The sequence below is a fragment of the Carlito syrichta genome, unplaced genomic scaffold (assembly GCF_000164805.1).
Source record: "Carlito syrichta isolate Samal-C Ts95f unplaced genomic scaffold, Tarsius_syrichta-2.0.1 Scaffold288103, whole genome shotgun sequence".
In the NCBI taxonomy this organism is placed as follows: Eukaryota; Metazoa; Chordata; class Mammalia; order Primates; family Tarsiidae; genus Carlito; species Carlito syrichta.
The window spans coordinates 1-18,072 of record NW_007232199.1 but is presented as its reverse complement, the minus strand read 5'-3'; the positions used below and the strand labels follow the sequence as shown (position 1 = coordinate 18,072).

General features: G+C 39.3%; 1 protein-coding gene across 2 annotated transcripts; it reads left to right on the top strand.

Moving 5' to 3' along the window:
- Positions 1-67: 67 nt before the first annotated feature.
- ECI2 (enoyl-CoA delta isomerase 2) lies at positions 68-16,006 on the top strand. Of its 2 annotated transcripts, XM_008053360.2 has the most exons (10): positions 68-73; positions 1,712-1,874; positions 4,891-4,989; positions 5,213-5,401; positions 7,807-7,876; positions 9,087-9,189; positions 9,947-10,067; positions 13,354-13,443; positions 14,894-15,037; positions 15,673-16,006. In XM_008053360.2, the coding sequence occupies exons 2-10, from the start codon at positions 1,767-1,769 to the stop codon at positions 15,826-15,828; spliced, it is 1,080 nt and encodes a 359-aa protein (XP_008051551.1). In that variant the 5' UTR covers positions 68-73; positions 1,712-1,766; the 3' UTR covers positions 15,829-16,006. The 2 variants fall into 2 exon arrangements, with proteins under 2 accessions (XP_008051551.1, XP_021565775.1); XM_021710100.1 differs by lacking the exon at positions 68-73 and having other exon boundaries at positions 1,713-1,874; positions 5,132-5,401.
- Positions 16,007-18,072: the final 2,066 nt, after the last annotated feature.

Below are 18,072 nucleotides of genomic sequence, written 5' to 3'. Positions count from 1 at the left end.
GGAGTCCGGGCCGCCGGTGGGAGTGCCCCCCTCTCTTATCTTGTCTGGGTAGCCACAGGGGTTTGCCTTCGTGGTGTTCCAGCAAGAGGGCGCTGAAGAGTGACCTCACACACGCGCCCTCTGGTCCTCTGGGCCCGGAATGTACAAGATGGACGCGTTGAGAGGCCAGTAGCTGCGGCTGTCTGTCCTCCCGTCCCCAGGGTCACCCCCGCGGCCGCGCCGAGCTCGCCCGTGCTCCCGCAGAGGGGCTCGCAAGCCGCTCCCGCCGCGCACGGCGCTTTCCAGGGTGCTCGGGCGTGCACACGCCCCACCCTGGGCTGATCTAGGGTGCAAAGCGTCTCTTGCTGAAGTGGGATAAACGCAAGCTGTTAGTACCAGTGTGGACTTAAACTATTTGCTTTTTGAATACGTACGCTGTCATCTTAAGTGAAATGGCAGGGTACGCTCATAACGAACCACCCAAATGAATCTGGGTATAGGGACAGGAACGTGGTGGTTGCCTTGGAGTGGTGGAATATTATGAGTGATTTTCCCGACTTCATGAACTGTCTTAAATTGTCATGCTTTTTGCAGTTTGTTTTGGAAACCCACACTTCTTGCACTACATTTTGTAGAAAATTGCACGTTTAGGCCTTCCGTGGACTTTTACAATTTTTCTTTTGTTTTCTACTTGGAATTTGTCATGTAGAATGCAAGAGTTTTTCCCTTTTCAAAAAAAAAAAAAAAAAACCTAATATTAAACTTACTGTAGATTGATTTTATTGGAACACTCACTAAATTCCAAAGTTTGAACCTGGAGTTTATTGTACCGTTTGCAAGTTGCGTAATTGGGGGAAATGATAATGTTAGGTTTGGACTTTATGTGTAACTGAATTATTTTAATCATATTTAGTGCCATTAACTTTATTATTCAGGACCATCGTTGTGATCATCCATTTTTTTGCTTGTGGCCTCAGTACTGTGAATTGAAGTTTGCGACCCCAACTCCACTTACTGTGTGCTTAAAAACCTGTCACCTGGCAGTGCTTGCTGTTTCTGCTTTGCTCCTTGCTAGCTAAACATCCTGGTGATTATGGGGTATGCCTGCTGAGCCCCACTTCACTAACTGCCTTCCACTGCAGGTAGATTTCTTCCCATCTGCTGAGAAGGCTGTGGCTCTGTCTAGAATCTGCTCATCAGTCCTTTTGAACATATCTTGTATCTTCATCCATTCTCCCCTCTTTCCACCTGTGTGTATGTTTGGGACACAGGTTTTGTGAGCAAGAATTGACCTGATGTGGCTTATACTTGATCAGTGAGTGCAGAGGCTGTTCAGGACGCTGACACTCGATTAAATTCTGTGCACTTTACCCCTTGGTCTCCTGCCCACCTGTCTTGCATGCTGTTAATTTACTTCTTGCCCATGGCAAAATTTACATGGCCATTCCAGTCCTGGCTGCTGTTATCTTTATGTAATTGCTTACAAATATTTCCCTAGATTGTGCATTGCTTTTTATTTATTTCAAGATTACTACAGTTGGCTTCTGTATTGATTTCTTATCTAGGACTCTTTACTGCCAACAATTTGCAGCCAGCTTGCTGGGGCAAGTATAGAGAAAATATTCACAGAGAAGGATGGTACTTTGGTATGTAAGGCTTGGGAACAAGGAGAAATCAGGCTGCAGAAATATAAGGGCTAGGAACAGGTAGATATCTGTCCACCTAATTGTAGTCCTCTGCAGGTTGCTAGTTTCCCAGTGGTTCAGCGGCACGTGAGCAGAACAGCAATGAGAGCCAGTCAGAAGGATTTTGAAAATGCAATGAATCAGGTGAAACTCTTGAAGAAGGATCCGGGAAATGAAGTGAAGCTGAAACTCTATGCACTGTTTAAGCAGGTAAATGCCTAAGATCTGGAGTTATTTAGAGACACTTTGAACAAATGATTCCTTAAATAGATATGTTTTATGTTTACTAAAATGTAGCCTTAATATTTTGGATTTGTATTGCTGTCTTTCCTTTGACAAATACATAGATGTGAGTTTTTTGTATATTAGACTTTGCGATATTATTAAGACACAAGGCAACCCCTCAGGGTTACACCACAGTTATAGAGACTTAGGAGATATAACATTCAAATGGGGGCTGGGTGCGGTGGCTCAAGCCTGTAATCCCAGGACTTGGGAGGTAGAGGGGAGAGGATTGCCTGAGCTCTGGAGTTCAAGACCAGCCTGAGCAACATGGCAAGACCTTGTCTCTACAATAAATAAAAAATTAGCTGGACGTGGTAGTGCATGCCTGTGGTTCCAGCTACCTGGAAGGCTGAGGCAGAAGGATCGCCTGAGCCCAGCAGGTGGAGGCTGCAGTGTCCGTCAGCAGCGTGCCACTGCACTCCATCCTGGGTGACAGAGTAGGACTCCAACTCAAGAAAAAAAATAAAACATTAAAATATGTAGATCTTATTTGGTTCCTGATTAGAATAAATCAACTGAAAAGGATCTTTGAATATAAACTGATTATTAGAAGATACCTAGGAATAATTGTCAATGGTGGCACAGTTATATAAGAAAATTTTGTTTTTTAATAATAAGTGCATTTTAAATGTAGGAGTAAAATAGCATAATCCTTAGGATTCACTAAAATAATTAAGCAAAAAAAGGAAATAAAAAGATAGAGGAAGCAAGACCATTCGATATTTGTTGCATTTGGGTGATGGGTATTGAAAATTCATTATAATATTTGACTTTGGTATGTATGAAAATTTTTTTAATAAAATTTAAAAACTAAAGCTTTTAAGTTGCAATGCCAAAGACTTCCCTGGCATGTCTACCTCTCCAGGCTCCCATGTTATCAATTTTTCTGTTCTGTGATCAAATTGAACTTCTCTTACTTTCATATGGGTGTAAATAGTAAAAGAATATAACCCAGCCCCAAAAGAGATCTGGTTTGAGCCTCTGTTACTTTCATATGTGTATGTATAGTATAGAATTTAATTGTACCCAAAAAGGTCTGACTTTACCTTCAGCTCCTAGGAAGTTAGTTTATAAACTCTTGAACTGTTGTGCTTGATAGGAGTGTCTTTGTTTGCCTGGGTTGTCTTAACAATGTGATTTAGAATAGGGGGCTTCAGGTTACACAGTCATGCATATGTGATAGAGCCCCAATAAAAACTCTGGACCCTGAGGCTGGAGTGAGCTTCTTCAGTTGGCAGTATTCCATGCATATTATCACACATCAATTCTGGGAGAGTGACACTGTCCTGATTCCATAGGGAGAGGACAATGGGAACTCCCAAATTCTATCCTTCCCTTGGCTGATTTTAATCTTTGTCTTTTCCTTGTTATAAGCCTTAACTGTGAGTATAACACCTTGCAGTGAATTCTGGGAGTCTTTCTAGCAAATTATTGAACCTTGGTGTAGTCCTGGGAGCCCCCTAACTTTACAATTGGGGTCAATGGTGATGACAGTCAGAAGATAAGGTCAGACCCCATCTTGTGCACTGTACTCCCTCTAACTTCTCAGTCAACTCTGGCAACTCATAACTCATAACTCCTTTACTGCATTTGTTTTTCAATGCTTTGTTCTTTCCTCTTTTAGCTAACTGTATTATTATTATTATTTTTTTTTTTTTGAGTTGGAGTCTCACTCTGTCACCCAGACTGGAGTCCAGTGGCCGCTCCCGACCACTGCAACCTTGACCTGCTGGGCTCGGGTGATCCTTCCGCCTCAGCTTTCCAAGTAGCTGGAACTACAGGCGTGTGCTACCACGCCCAGCTAATTTTTGATTTATTGTAGAGATGAGGTCTTGCCAAGTTGCCCAAGGGGGTCTCAAACCCACGGGCTCAGGCAATCCACTCCCCTCAGCCTCCCAAAGCACGGGATTACAGGCTGAGCCACCGAGCCCGGCTATAAAATTTTAAAATATTTAAATGGAGTTTTAAATTACCATTTCTGAAAAGTAACTGAGTGGTATATTTTATTAATCTCAAAACACCCACTCCACCTAGCCTTGAACAGATAATTTAGTTGTTTTTTGCTTTTTACTTACCTGTCCCTCAGGTAAGTTTCCTAAGAACCAGTGACTCTGACACTCACCCCCAGCCTAACTGCCCTCCTCTACCAGCTACAAGTCTGTTGCCTAGGTACTACTGAATTAGTGCGTTGTACCTTTAGATGGGCTTTCAGAATATGCTATGGGTTTCCAAATTTTGTTAACTAGTTCCTTTTAAAGATTGTTTGCTTGAATATTGTGATTGTGGGAAATGTGATTATCCATATAAAACAAATAAACTATTAGAATTATTAGAAATACTTTCCCAAACCTTTATCTTGTGTTATTTTTACATGCAGGTAGTTATAACTTATTTTAGGGACTGATAGCTAACAGTACCTTTTGTCTCTCCAGTCTTTTTTTCTGTTTTGTTTTTGTTTTTGTTTTTTGAGGGTCTCATCCTGTTGCCCAGGTTAGAGTGCAGTGGCACAATCATGGCTCACCACAACCTAGACCTCCTGGGCTCAGACAATCTTCCTGCCTCTGCCTCCTGAGCAACTGGGACTACAGGCACATGCTACTATGCCCTGCTAATTTTTAAAATTTTCTGTAGAGTTCAAGTCTTGCTGTACTGCCCAGGTTGGTCTTGAACTCTTGGGCTCAAGCAATCCTCCCACCTTGGCCTCCCAAAGTGCTGGGATTACAGGTGTGAGCTACCATGCTTGGCCCATTTTTCTGTTGTTTGTGCATTTTCAGTGACAACATCAAAGCAAAGGTGTAGGGAAAGTTCAGAACAATTTATATACACTGTGAAAGGATTTGGGTGAGGCATTTGTGCCAGCTGTGAATTTCATGAAACTTAAAATTTAGGGCTTCAGTATGCATGGACATTTGACCACTAATTGCCCCTCTCCTTCTCACAGGCCACTGAAGGGCCTTGTAACATGCCCAAACCAGGTGTGTTTGACTTTGTCAACAAGGCCAAATGGGATGCATGGAATGCACTTGGCAGCCTGCCCAAGGTAAATTTACTTGTTACTTTGCTTTTATTTGCTATACTTCTAAAGAAGGTTGAGACTTCTCATCAAGCCATTTTAGATGGAGCCTTTGAGTTCTTGTTGTGCCTCCATTGAATTAAAGCCCCTGTTATTTCTTCATTACAAGATGCTATTTAGTAGTATAGTACATTTCTCAGAATGCTTATTCATTGACCGAGGGCTGAAGCTTGTGTCATCTTCTCTTCAGGAAACTGCCAGGCATAACTATGTGGATTTGGTGTCCAGTTTGAGTTCTTCATTGGAGTCTTCTAGCCAGGTGGAGCCTGGAGCAGACAAAAAATCAACTGGATATGAAACACTGATGATGACCTTGGAAGATGGCATCACAAAGATTGTGTTCAACCGGCCCACAAAAAAAAATGCCATAAATACCAAGGTAATATTACCTGCTCTGAGAGCTTGTGTAATATTTCTTTCCCTCCTTTATGCGTTTCACTCAAAAACTGTAGTTTCAGCATCATTCCTATTTTTGTGATATTGCTTGTTTGATTTGTACGGGAAGATTAGTAATTGCGACCACTTTATACAACAGAGTTGGGCATTCATTGTTAAGAGTTTGTGAGCTTCAAGTAGATTCCAGTATACCCGAAAGGTACTGCAATTTTCCTAATAATGGAAGCACAGACAAATTAATAGGAATGAAGCACTCTTGATATAAGAAAATTTGCATAGAGGTCCTCTGAAGTTGTTATAGACTGCCCCCAGAAGTATTTCATGTCACCTAGGCTTGAGAGTGAGTCTTTCTGTTCATATGGGACTTTATTTTGTATAAGTAGAGGGAAAAAGGAAAGAGGGACTTTATCTTAAATAGATCATAACCAGCTTCTGCTTTAAAGCAGCAGCTTCACAAGGGCAACTTTAATCTTTGAATCTCTCACTGAACTAGAATGATAATAAAATAACCACTGCAGTCCCTTCCCCTTGGAAGAATTATAAAGAATTAATTGGATGCTTGGTGCTGAACTAGTACAAAAATTTGAGAGGACTTATAACCATTGGGGCTATAATTTCCATTGTGGTAGAAAGAGCATGCTCGCTTAAAATAGTATTAAAAATTTCATGCAGTAGGGTATGTGTCATTCAACTAATTAAGCATTCAATTCTCAAACTCTGTTTCTAATTTTCTTGACTCATTTCTCTAGAACCATGGTAATAACAGCTTCTCTTTACAAAGTACTTAATAAGCCAGGCTTGGTGGCTCAGTCTGTAATCCCGTGCCTTTGGGAGGCTGAGGTGAGTAGATTGCCTGAGCCCGCGGGTTCGAGACCCGCTTGGGCAACTTGGCGAGACCTCATTTCTACAATAAATCAAAATGAGCCGGGTGTGGTAGCATGCGCCTGTAGTTCCAGCTACTCGGAAGGCTGAAGCAGAAGGATCGCCGGAGCCCAGCAGGTCGAGGCTGCGGTGGCCGGGAGCGGCCACTGCACTCCAGTCTGGGTGACGGAGTGAGACTCCAACTCAAAAAAACAAACAAACAAACAAAGTGCCTAATAAGTATCAGCACTTTCTACACAGAGGTTTATTTACTTCTCACAAGGAGTTTATTATTATCATTATTTAACAATAAAATAATTAGACAGATTAAGAAATAACTTGCTCAAGTTCACTAACTAATAAGCAGAAAAACATAAATGGAAACCCTGATGCATCCATCTCCTAATTTCTGTCTGGCCGGTTGCCTGACTGTGCTATGTCATCATAGCAGTGATAGAATTGCTTCCTGATTTCCTCCCTCAGTGGAAATGTTTACATCTTTTTTCACATATAGTCGTCCCTCAGTGTCTGAGTAGGGTTGCTTCCAGTACCTCCCTGTGGACACCAACATCCTCAGATGCTCAAGTTCTTTATAAAATGATGTTATATTTGCATATAACCTGTACACATCCTCCTATCTACTTTAAATCATCTCTAGGCTACTTATAATACCAAATACAATGTGCTATGTAAAAATGCTATGTGAATAGTTGTTACGCTATATTGTTTAGGGAATTGTGACCAAAAAAAGTCTGTACCTGTTCAGTACAGACACATTTTTTCCCTGAATATTTTTGATCTGTGGGCAGTTAAATCCATGGATGTAGAACCCATGGATACAGAGGGCTGGCTGTATTATGTAAAGTCTATGTTTGTTTCAGTGTCTTTGTATCTGTAAATATCATCCCTCTTCATAGTTTTTCCCACATTGAAATCTCATCTAATGTAGAAATTGTACTGGCTTTAAATGCATTAAAAGCTATAGCTACACGTTCAAGATTTTCAGAAATGTTGCTGATTTTAAATTTTGAGGCATTGTCCTGAAATTCCATGAGAGTGTCTTGGAAATCTGAGCCTTTCAGCAATCTTTAATACCAGACTGCCTGGGACACTGGCTCCCTTTTAAGGTCAATATGGAGACATTACTTGTGCAAAGTTTTCTCTCCCCTTCTATTCGCTGTAGACAAGCCTCAGTAACTCCTCTAAGCTTCCTACTGCTTTATACGTTCCACCCCCAGTCACATTTAGGCATTGTAATCCTCTGTTAATTCCAAAAACTCAGTGACTATGTCTTTTTGTTTTCTTTTGGAACAAAATGGTTTATAACCCCAGAATCTACCATAGCACCTGATATATGATACACACCTTGTAAAAGAAATGAAAATGGTTCACCTTTTGGTTCAATTTTGGTTTTGGTACAGTTAACATAAATGAGAGCAGACTTTAGTGTGATATTTACTGAATCCGTTGGATGTTGATTCCCAGTTTCAGAGTCCTTTTCTTTTTCTTGTCTTCCCACCCTCATAGATGTATGATGAAATTATGCGTGCACTTAAAGCTGCCAGCAAGGATGACTCATCCTTAACTGTTTTAACAGGTAAGACATTTTCTCAGATTTCCTAATAAAATTTTTATTTTTGAGAGTCTTTTCCTAGATAGAGAATTGTGTAAAAAAGCTCTGTGACATTCTAATACATAAATACACAAAAAAAGGTAATAAAAACAGAGTATCCACTTCTTGGTAATTACCCAAGATAAAGCATATGTCCACAAAAAGACTCGTAAGGAACAGTCATGGTAGGCCTGTTCATAGTAGCCAAAATCAGAAAACAAACTCAAATGTCCAAGAACAGATGAATGAATAAACAAATTGTTGACTATTCACACGATGGAATAGTACTCAGCAACAAAAAGAAATGAATAAATGATACACACAAGAACATGGATGAATCTTTCAAACAGTTCAGCAAAATAAGACAAAGGAAGGGAGTACATATTGTATGAGTTCATTTGTAGAAAGTTCTGTGGTAGGCAGGCAAAAGTTCTCATTTATGGTAATGGAGTCAGAAAGTGATTGGCAGGGGGGATGCCAAGCTAGAAAGGAGCCTACAGGAACTTCCTGGGGGTGATAGGAAATGTTCTGTGTCTTGTTTTGGTTGGTGATCATGCAGGTATTTACAATGTTCAAAACTCATTGAACTGCACATTCAAGAACTGGTCAGTTTATTGTATGTAAATTATAATTTCATGCATATACACGCTCCTTCAATGGCTCTTAGAATAAAGGTAAAACTTCTTCATGGGATCCACAAAGCCCCACATGGTCTATCTTCAACCTGCACCCACTTCTTCCCCCTGGCTTCTTCTTAGTCAGCCACAGTGGCACTTCTTTCAACCCATCATCTATATTGGGCGTACCCCCTCCAAAGAACCTTCGCACAGGCTGTTCCTGCCGTGTGAACTATTCTTCCCACCCTTCTTTTTCTAGCTAATTTCTATCCTTCAAATTTCAGTTCAGTATTTCCTTCCTTAGGAAAGTCCTTTCCAGAACTCCCTGATTAGACCAAGCCCCTGTTACATACCCTTGTGTTATTGTGCACCTCTCTTTTAGATCATAGTTGTATCATCTACATTTATTTGTGTTTTTATATATCAATGTCCAGCTTACTCACTAGTTTGTAAATTAGGGTAAGAACTTTAACTCGTTCTTCATTGTATTCCCAGTGTCTAGCATAGAACCTGGCATGTGGTAGATACTCAATAATTACAGAATGAATGGGGGAATCTGTTGATTTTATTGTTTACAGGAAATGGTGACTATTACAGTAGTGGTAATGATCTGACCAACTTCACTGACATTCCCCCTGGTGGAGTAGAGGAGAAAGCTAAAAATAGTGCCATTCTATTGAGGTAAGTGTGACTGACACTTGTCTGGTCACAGAGGGCTCATTCTTATGCATCAAGTGATATTTAGTCGAGCAAAAGTAAAACATGTACTTCTCTATAATAATGACTTTGTACAAGTTTGTTTCTGCAAACTACCTCCATCAATAGATGGGCGTTCATTCTCTCACTCTGGCTTCTGCTACCTGTTCCTCATGCCACACTCAAGAGATTAGACTGGAAAACATAAAAGCGATCTATAGTTATGAATAAAATTATCTTGCAGTGAAGGAGAAGAATTTAGCAAATTCAGCCAGAGGAATAGATTGCCTCCATAAATGCTGGAAATAGGAGACTTGAAGGAGTCTCAGAAACACAGAAGGTGGTCATGAAGGCTTTACTCTTCCTGTCTTATTTATCCTTGCTGAATGAGTCCCACTGTGCTATACTGTTGCAGTGTGTGCTCGCTGTCACCCATCCTAATCTCTTAAGACCACAGCTGGCATACAGCCCTGAACTCACTGCTCAGGATACAAAATTTGAACCAGAACCGGCCTGTAGATTTCACTGCATGACCTCCATCAATTCCATTCAAATGGATGTCCTGGATGAATCTGTACAGAAGACCAGGGATGTGGCAAAATGGGGAGGAACTGCTGGTAGTGGTCATGGAAATGCCCAGCCTCACCAGAAGGGCATGTTGTCTCAGACTCAAACTGTCTTGCCTGTACTTCAGCCATGCTGCCTTGGAACATGTAATGAGTTTATATTTCCATTTCTGTAGGGAATTTGTAGACTGTTTTATAGACTTTCCTAAGCCTCTGATTGCAGCAGTCAATGGTCCAGCCGTGGGAATCTCTGTTACTCTTCTTGGGCTGTTTGATGCTGTGTTTGCATCTGACAGGGTAAGTCACCTCCCAGAAGAGTAAGGTCAGACAAGTGGAGCAAAATTATATTATTTGAGCCTTCTTTATTGTTGCTAATAGAAATTGGATCATAGAATGGACTAAATTTAGATGTTTCTCAAATAGTCTAATTTGACTGATTTTATTTTTCCTTCATTATTAACTTGAATTTTTCTAAACACCAGTATTATGAACATTGTCCCAACTGTGATAGTTCTAAATTCGAATCAAAGTATACAACAGTTATTCAATGTTCATACTACTCTAAAATACTCAGGCAACACCTGAAAGGCGTTTTCAGGAGGGAAGGGGGAAGCATCTTTACAAGTTATGCTTGTGGATTATTAGATCCTTTTCTCTAAGTGAGTGAATCCTGGTATTTGGAATTTTAGAATAAGAAGGGACTGACAGCCGGGCTCGGAGGCTCAGCCTGTAATCCCGCGCCTTTGGGAGGCTGAGGTGAGTGGAATGCCTGAGCCCGCGGGTTCAATACCCGCCTGGGCAGCGAGACCTGATCTCTACAATAAATAAAAAAATCAGCCGGCCATGGTAGCGCATGCCTGTAATTCCGGCTACTAGGAAGGCTGAGGTGGAAGAATCGCCGGAGCCCAGCAGGTCGAGGCTGCGGTGGCCGGGAGCGGCCACTGCACTCCAGTCTGGGCGACAGAGTGAGACTCCAACTCAAAAAAAAAAAAAAAAAAAGAAAGGACTGTCTATAAATATTATCTGTCTCACTCCCTGCTGGGCTCCAGCGATTCTCCTACTTCAACCTTCCAAGTAGCTGCAATTATAGGCACACGCCACCACACCTGGGCTGGTCTTGAACCCAAAGTGCTAGGATTATAGGCTGAGCCACAAAGCCTGACCAATATTTTCTAATTTTTTTTGAAAATGTAAACATCATAACAATAATAAATATTGAGTGCTCACTATTTATTAGATACTCTTAATATGCATTTTGTGTATATTGTAAATATGTATACACACACATTCACATAATGTATTACAACAACCCTATGAGATAGGGACTCTTGTTCCTATTTTACAAGTGAGAAAACTGGCACAGAAAGAGTAAGAAAGTTTCCCAGAGTCACTAAGTATTCTGATGTCAGAGCCTAAACCATTGCCTTCTATTGCTCTATTTCTGAAAAGAAGCATTTTAAATGCTGCCGTTGGCAGCTTTGTAGGTACCTGTTTGTAGTCTCTTAGCTATGGTTGGGTATTTTTTCAGTTTCCTGCTTATCTTTCATAGGCTGTGTCTTCTGTGTACATTTTCTTGAATAAACTTTCTTTTGGATTAAAAAAAGAAGATATATGACATTGACAAACTTATACTTTTATTATTTTGATACATATGATGCATACATTATATATTTATATCTTTTAACAAATATGCATTAAAATAACACTATGACTAGGAAATAAAATGTAAATATTCTTTTACATATTATAAACTACAAATTATCTTTAATAAGTATTCAATGTTCATCAAGAAACACAAAAATATCTCATAAATCTAGAAAAAAACTAAAACTGACTGTGTTCTAAATAACCATTATTGAATCAATTCTACTAGTTCAGGCCAATCAAAAAATCCTCAGGAGCAAACTCAAGACAAATGACAGATTGAAAAAACAACTTTTCAACTTACATAACAAGAGCTAATCTCTCTGAAATATGTCTTAAAGTGTGTCTATAAAGCAGTAGATCAACAACCTAATAAAAAATGGGCAATGGCAAGGAATAAATAGGCCACAAAAATGAATTATAAATGGCTATTAAAACCATTTGAGAAAGACACCATGAAGAAAATGAAAAGATAAGTCACAAATCAGGAGCAAATATTTGCTTGACACTTATCTGATAAAAGACTTACAACTTGAATATGTAAAAAACTCTGATAAGATGGTAAGCAGTCTAACTTAAAAAATAATGGACAAACTATTTGATCAATTGTTTCACTAACGAAGATATACTGATGGCTAGTAAGCACATGAAAAGATGCTCAGCATCATTAATCATTAGAGACTTGTTAATGAAAACTATAGTGAGACACGACTGCACACCTACTATAGCATGGTTTAAAAGGCTTTTAATAACTAGGTTTAGTAAGGATGTGGAACAACTGGAACTTTCCATACACTACTGATGAGAATGTCCAATAGTACAACTACTTTGAAAACAGTTGAGCAGTTTGTTTTAATTAAACATACATTTACCAAATAACCCAGCTATCCCATCTGTAGATATTTACCCATGAGAATTGAAAACATGCATATATTCACACACAGACCCGTACACAAATGTTCATAATAACTTTTTTTGTTAGAATTATCTGAAAAAGATTTTTAAAACCTTTTCCCCCTTTATTGAGGATAATTGACACACAGAAATTGTACAGTCATGCTCCGCATAACAATATTTTGGTTAACAACGGATCACAAGTATAATAGAGGTCCTATAAGATTATAATACTGTATTTTTACTGTACCCTTTCTATGTTTGATATGTGTAAGTATGCAAATACTTACTATTGTGTTAAGGTTGCCTACAGTATTAAGTACAGTAGCCTACTATTCACGTTTGTAGCCTTTATGAAGCGACTTTGCATAAACCTAGGTTTGTGTAAGTACGTTCTGTGATGTTTGCACAACGACCAAATCACCTAATGATACCTAATGAGAACGTATCCTCATTAACTGATGCAAGACTGTATTATTTAAGGTGTATGACTTGATGTTTTTTGTAACAGCCTTATTCATAATAGCCAAAATACTGGAAACAGCACCAATGGCATTAACTGTTGGATAGATAAACAAATTATGATATATCTGTGCAATGGTATATTACTCAGAAATAACAAGGAACAAGCAACTAATACATGCAACAGCTTGGGGATTCTCAGAAGCCTTATACTAAATACCAGAAGTCAGACTCAGAAAGCTGCAGAATGCACATTCCACTTACATAACATTCTAGAATAGGCAGAACTGTAGGGACAGAAAACAGATTAATGGTTTCTTGGGAGGAAGTGGGAAGAAGGGATTGACTACAGAGGGCATAAGGGAATTTGGGGGGATGATGGACATGTTCTGCATCATGAAAGTGGTGGCTGCATAACTCTCTTTTTTAAGACTCATCATACTTCACACTTGTATGTGTGTTATACTATATAATATTAATTTTAAAACTGTTTCATCGAGTATTGTGAAGTTATAAGCAAGTCGTGATTTTTTTTCAATCACATATAAAAAGATGATTTTCTTTTCTCTCCCTCTATCCATAGGCAACATTTCATACTCCATTTAGTCACCTAGGTCAGACTCCTGAAGGGTGCTCCTCTTACACTTTTCCGAAGATAATGGGCCCAGCCAAGGTAACTTTGGGAAAACTTAAAATGTAATGAGTCATCTCTATTTTAAAAGTAATCTCCTACTCTCCCTTCTTTCCCTTGTTAATATTGATAAGACAAATAGAAGTTAGTTGTTTGCTTTTCAACTCTTAAAAGTTTTACATATGGAGGAATCAAGCTATGGCAAGTGTCTGGAATGAAAGGAAATTAGAAATTAGACATATTGTCTGCAACTCCAGAATTAGGATGCTCCTCTTTCAACTGGTTGCCTAGTGCTAGCTGCATTGCAAGCAGCACACCTCACCCTCAACCGCTGTGTGGCATTTGCCAATTGGAGGATCAGTGCTGTGCCAGCCTCCCATGGTTTACTAAGCTCGGGGCCACTTAGTTGCTTCATGATGACCAACATCCACAGAGATCTGTGATGACATCTTTGCTTTCATAGCTATTAAGTACCAGCAGATAGGAGGCTTCATGGGTGTTACCACTTCCAAAGCCATTCCCAATTCCAGCAGCCTTTCCATCAACCTGTTTTCCAGCATATTCCGACTCTCATAGTAGTCAAGTGTCTGCTCAAGTCTATCTCTGTGTAATGGGAACCTATTGCTCACATCTCTATTTTAAAAGAGCCAGGGCGAAGGGAAAGACTTAGCACACATTCTTCAGGATCTCAAAGGGCGAGAGTAGGAATTGACAGCATTTTCGTTGACTATTAGGTTTACACACACACACACACACACACACACACACATACATATATATTTTTTAATAAATATATATATATATTTAAATCTCATATTGTCACATATCCTGAAGGCTTGAGCTGTGGAAGGTCGGGCAGAAACAACTCTAAGTCCTAGAGCACTGGGCTATGGAATAGTCTTTACTTTTCTGAAGGAGGAATTGGAAATGTAGAAAAGACATCCACTTAGTATCCTCAGTTTTTTTAGAAACTGAATAGAGGTCTTCGCTTTCCTTCAGTCACATGGAGCTGAGTACCCATGCAGGTAAAGAAAACTGGGAGCCAGACCACTGAGTAGAATTTCCAGGGAATGGAATTTTGAATGTTTCTAAAGGTTAGCCCAATGGCCATGATTTTTCTTTCTTTTCTTTTTTCTTTTGTAATGGTTTATAGTGTATATGACAGAAACTCATAGCTGCTGTGGGTTACAGGATCAGTATGTGCTTCAGGCCATTTCTGCCCCAGCTCCCTGACCCTGTCTCTCCCACAGAGACACACCTAGATGCAGAGGCGTTTACAGGTCTTCCAGGGAGCCTGCGAGGCTTGCAACACATGGTTTGCAACCGTTGCCCATTGAGGTCATCAGCTTCTCCCTTACTGAGAAATATCAGAGACCTCAAAAGTCCTTGAATAAATCTCTCTGTGCTTGCTGAAAGCAGTCAATTCTGAAGTTAACTGAAGCCTTGTTTTATTAAGTAATGTCTTAACCTTCCTTCTTGCTTTTCATTTCAGGCAACAGAGATGCTTGTTTTTGGAAAAAAGTTAACAGCAAGAGAGGCTTGTACTAATGGACTTGTTACTGAAGTTTTTCCTGATAGCACTTTTCAGAAAGAAGTTTGGACCAGGCTGAAAGCATTTGCAAAGCTCCCCCCCAATGTTAGTATTCATCTCTTACTTGTGGGGAAAAATGTATTTGCCTTAAGAGAGTAAGTCATAAAAAAGACAAGACATATCTTTAGGTGGCTTTAAGCACATTTAAATTGGCGATTTAAAATAATCATAATAAATGTTGGAAATACAGTATTGATTTTACAAAACTTATAGTATTCTGTTTCTGTGATATGAAGGCAGAGGGACAGTTCTTTACTAGGATAGCTTGATCAGCTAATAGGCAGTATTTGCTGAACACTTTTATTTTGGGATCAATGTGAGAAGCTGGACAGATTGACTATACTTGGGAGTCTTACTGTGTAGCACTTGTGTATTTATATGTGGTAGTTAGTGACTGTTTGCTTTCATATTCTTGCTATTCAAAGTGTGGTTCTGAAGCCAGATGCTTTAGCATCCATCTAGGACTTTTTGGAAAAGTATACTCTCAGGCTTGCCCCACAGCTCCTGAATTGGTTCATATGCACAGCGAAGTGTGAGAAGCACTGTCTTATATTACATGTGTAGCTTAAAACGTAACAGGATTAGTTAAGTGAACCGTGGAGAAACAAGAACCAGAATCATAAAGTAATCCCACTTCCATTAGAATAACTCTTAGCCTTACTGTTGGTTTTGTTTTCCAGGCCATGAGAATTTCAAAAGAGGTCATGAGAAATAGTGAGAAAGAAAAGCTGCATGCTGTTAATGCAGAAGAATGCAGTGTCCTCCAGGGAAGATGGCTGTCAGACGAATGCCTGAATGCTGTCAGCAACTTCTTATCCAGAAAAGCTAGACTATGACAACCACCACAGAAGAGTTAAGCATGTCAGACAAAGGGTATGGTCTTACTTCTGACTTACAGTACTTGAATTAAATAAACTTCAGTGCCTTTTTCAGTACTAAAATGTCAGTTATGATGATTGTATTTCACTATACCCCTGAGGAATAAAAAATTTTGTAAAACAAGCTTTAAGAATTTACATAGATTTTTGGTAATAGAGAGTCTTACGTCTTTTGACATGAATCGTTGTTGCCAGGAGCACTGGAACATGGTGCCTGGGGTCCTACTTTGAAAAGCACTCACAGCATGACAGGCTGAAGTCATATCTTTGAATGTCACTATAGCACTTTGACGTCCACAAACGGTGACTGACTGAATTGGGCCAAATGCTGACAGTCTTTGGATCACCGACTTGAGATCCTCGGTGGGTTGCATGTTCTTTTTTAACCATCTGTCAAGGGTGCAAAATGGAAGGAATAGTATTATTAGAAAACAAACAAGAATCTTAGTTTCTTCACAATTTAATAAAGAGACTTGAAGTGTATCATTTTTGTTGAAAAGCAATGCTCTGTATCAGTGATTATTTTCTTATTTGTTATAGAGTTCCATTTTTATTTAATGTAGTATTTTCTGAAAGGCATACCTGCAGACTGCCCTAACTGTCCTTGCAACTTCTTGTTTTGATTAATGCCATACATATTACTTGACAGGGACTGAGGGTATAATTCCAAAGACTGCAAAAGAGGCATAGGATATTTGTTTTTCTAAATTTTACTGGGTCTTTTTGACCTTTTCTTCAAGCATCAGTTTCCAGGTAGCTAACCCACCAAATCTCTAACTTTTTAGTTCTTAATTTTTGTACTTCAGTAATCTTAATCCAAAATAAGTGAATCCAGAAAATAAGTGAATAGAAATGTGCACATTTACTGTTACTAGTGCCTAATGCCCATTGTCATATTTTATCTCCAAGAAACAATGCCAAAAAATAAAAATGAGATAGGACCTGTTGCTGCTACCCTTTACAAGTGGACATCCTGAGATTAAAATAGCTCTTCGAGAGTCAAACTTCCAGTAAATGTCAAAATGGAGATAAAAACCCCAGCAGAGTTCCAGTTCCACTGTGGCAGCATAAGCCAACTATAGTTCTTCGCTTCCACTAATTACAACTAGAATCTCTAGACAAAATATGAAAAAGAACTACTTGAGAATGCTGAAATTAATCAAAAGCAAGTTGACTATGAAAAAGTATGGAAATAAACAGAAGCAACTGCACAGGAGTATTTTTTCCAGATGGTGAGCAATAAACAATCTCAAGGATCTCTCTCCTGAGCAAGGTACTTTTGCCTCAAAGGCACATTTCTGCTGTGGAGCAAGATTGTGGCCATGGCATGACCAGTCAAATAAAAGGTGAGGAAAACATCTTTCCAACCAGAAAAAGGACCTCTCCCCTCCCTCCCCACCTGCCCCACCACTGGAGGTTAAAGAGTGAGAGTAGAAGAGAATCTCAGAGCAGGGCAAAAAATGTTCCTCTAATTCTATGTATGAGCCCATACAAGTCTTAGGTTCATGTGTAGGACAGACTCAAACCAACATAACAAAGATATTGAGAGCTGCACTGGGATTTTAACAACCACCCACAGAAGATCAAGACAGAGCTTGTAGTCTGAAACTAACCAGGTTGATCTCTTGCTGAAATAAAAGCATTCTCCAGATGATAGTAATAGGCCTAGGATCCATGTGACATAATATTTACAATGTCTATAATACAATCCAAAATTATTTGACATACAAAAAACCATGAAAATCTGAACACTCAGGTAAAAATGATAATACACATCAATTCTGAAATGATCCAGATGTTGGAATTTTCAGTCTTTAAAAACAGTTCTTATAACTGTGTTGCCTGACACTAGAAATGATTTTAAAATATATAAATTTCCAGCAGAGAAGCACAAATGGTGAAAAAGAGAATCAAATAGAAATTTTTTTTTTCATTAATCAGTATTTTTTATTATGGTTTTGTGGGGTACAGTTAAGGGTTAGGTGTACAATGACGTTTCATTCAGGCACCCTGTAGATAAGAAGTGTTTTCCCATCCCCCGACAGATATTTGCTACTGTTAATCCCATCCCCCTCCCCCCCATAGTTTCGCAGTACCATCCGTCATTTTTTCATAGTATTGCATGGGATGTTCAAGGTCCATTATATGAGTGAGAACATGTGATATTCGGATTTTTGTTTTTGTGAGAGGTCACTCAGTATT

Bases quoted from the DNA above. Each gene is read 5' to 3' on its own strand.
- ECI2 (XM_021710100.1), top strand. From the start codon at position 1,767: ATGAGAGCCAGTCAGAAGGATTTTGAAAATGCAATGAATCAGGTGAAA. The intron at 1,875-4,890 runs GTAAATGCCTAA...TCCTTCTCACAG, and splicing joins TCTATGCACTGTTTAAGCAG to GCCACTGAAGGGCCTTGTAA. The intron at 9,190-9,946 runs GTAAGTGTGACT...CCATTTCTGTAG, and splicing joins AATAGTGCCATTCTATTGAG to GGAATTTGTAGACTGTTTTA.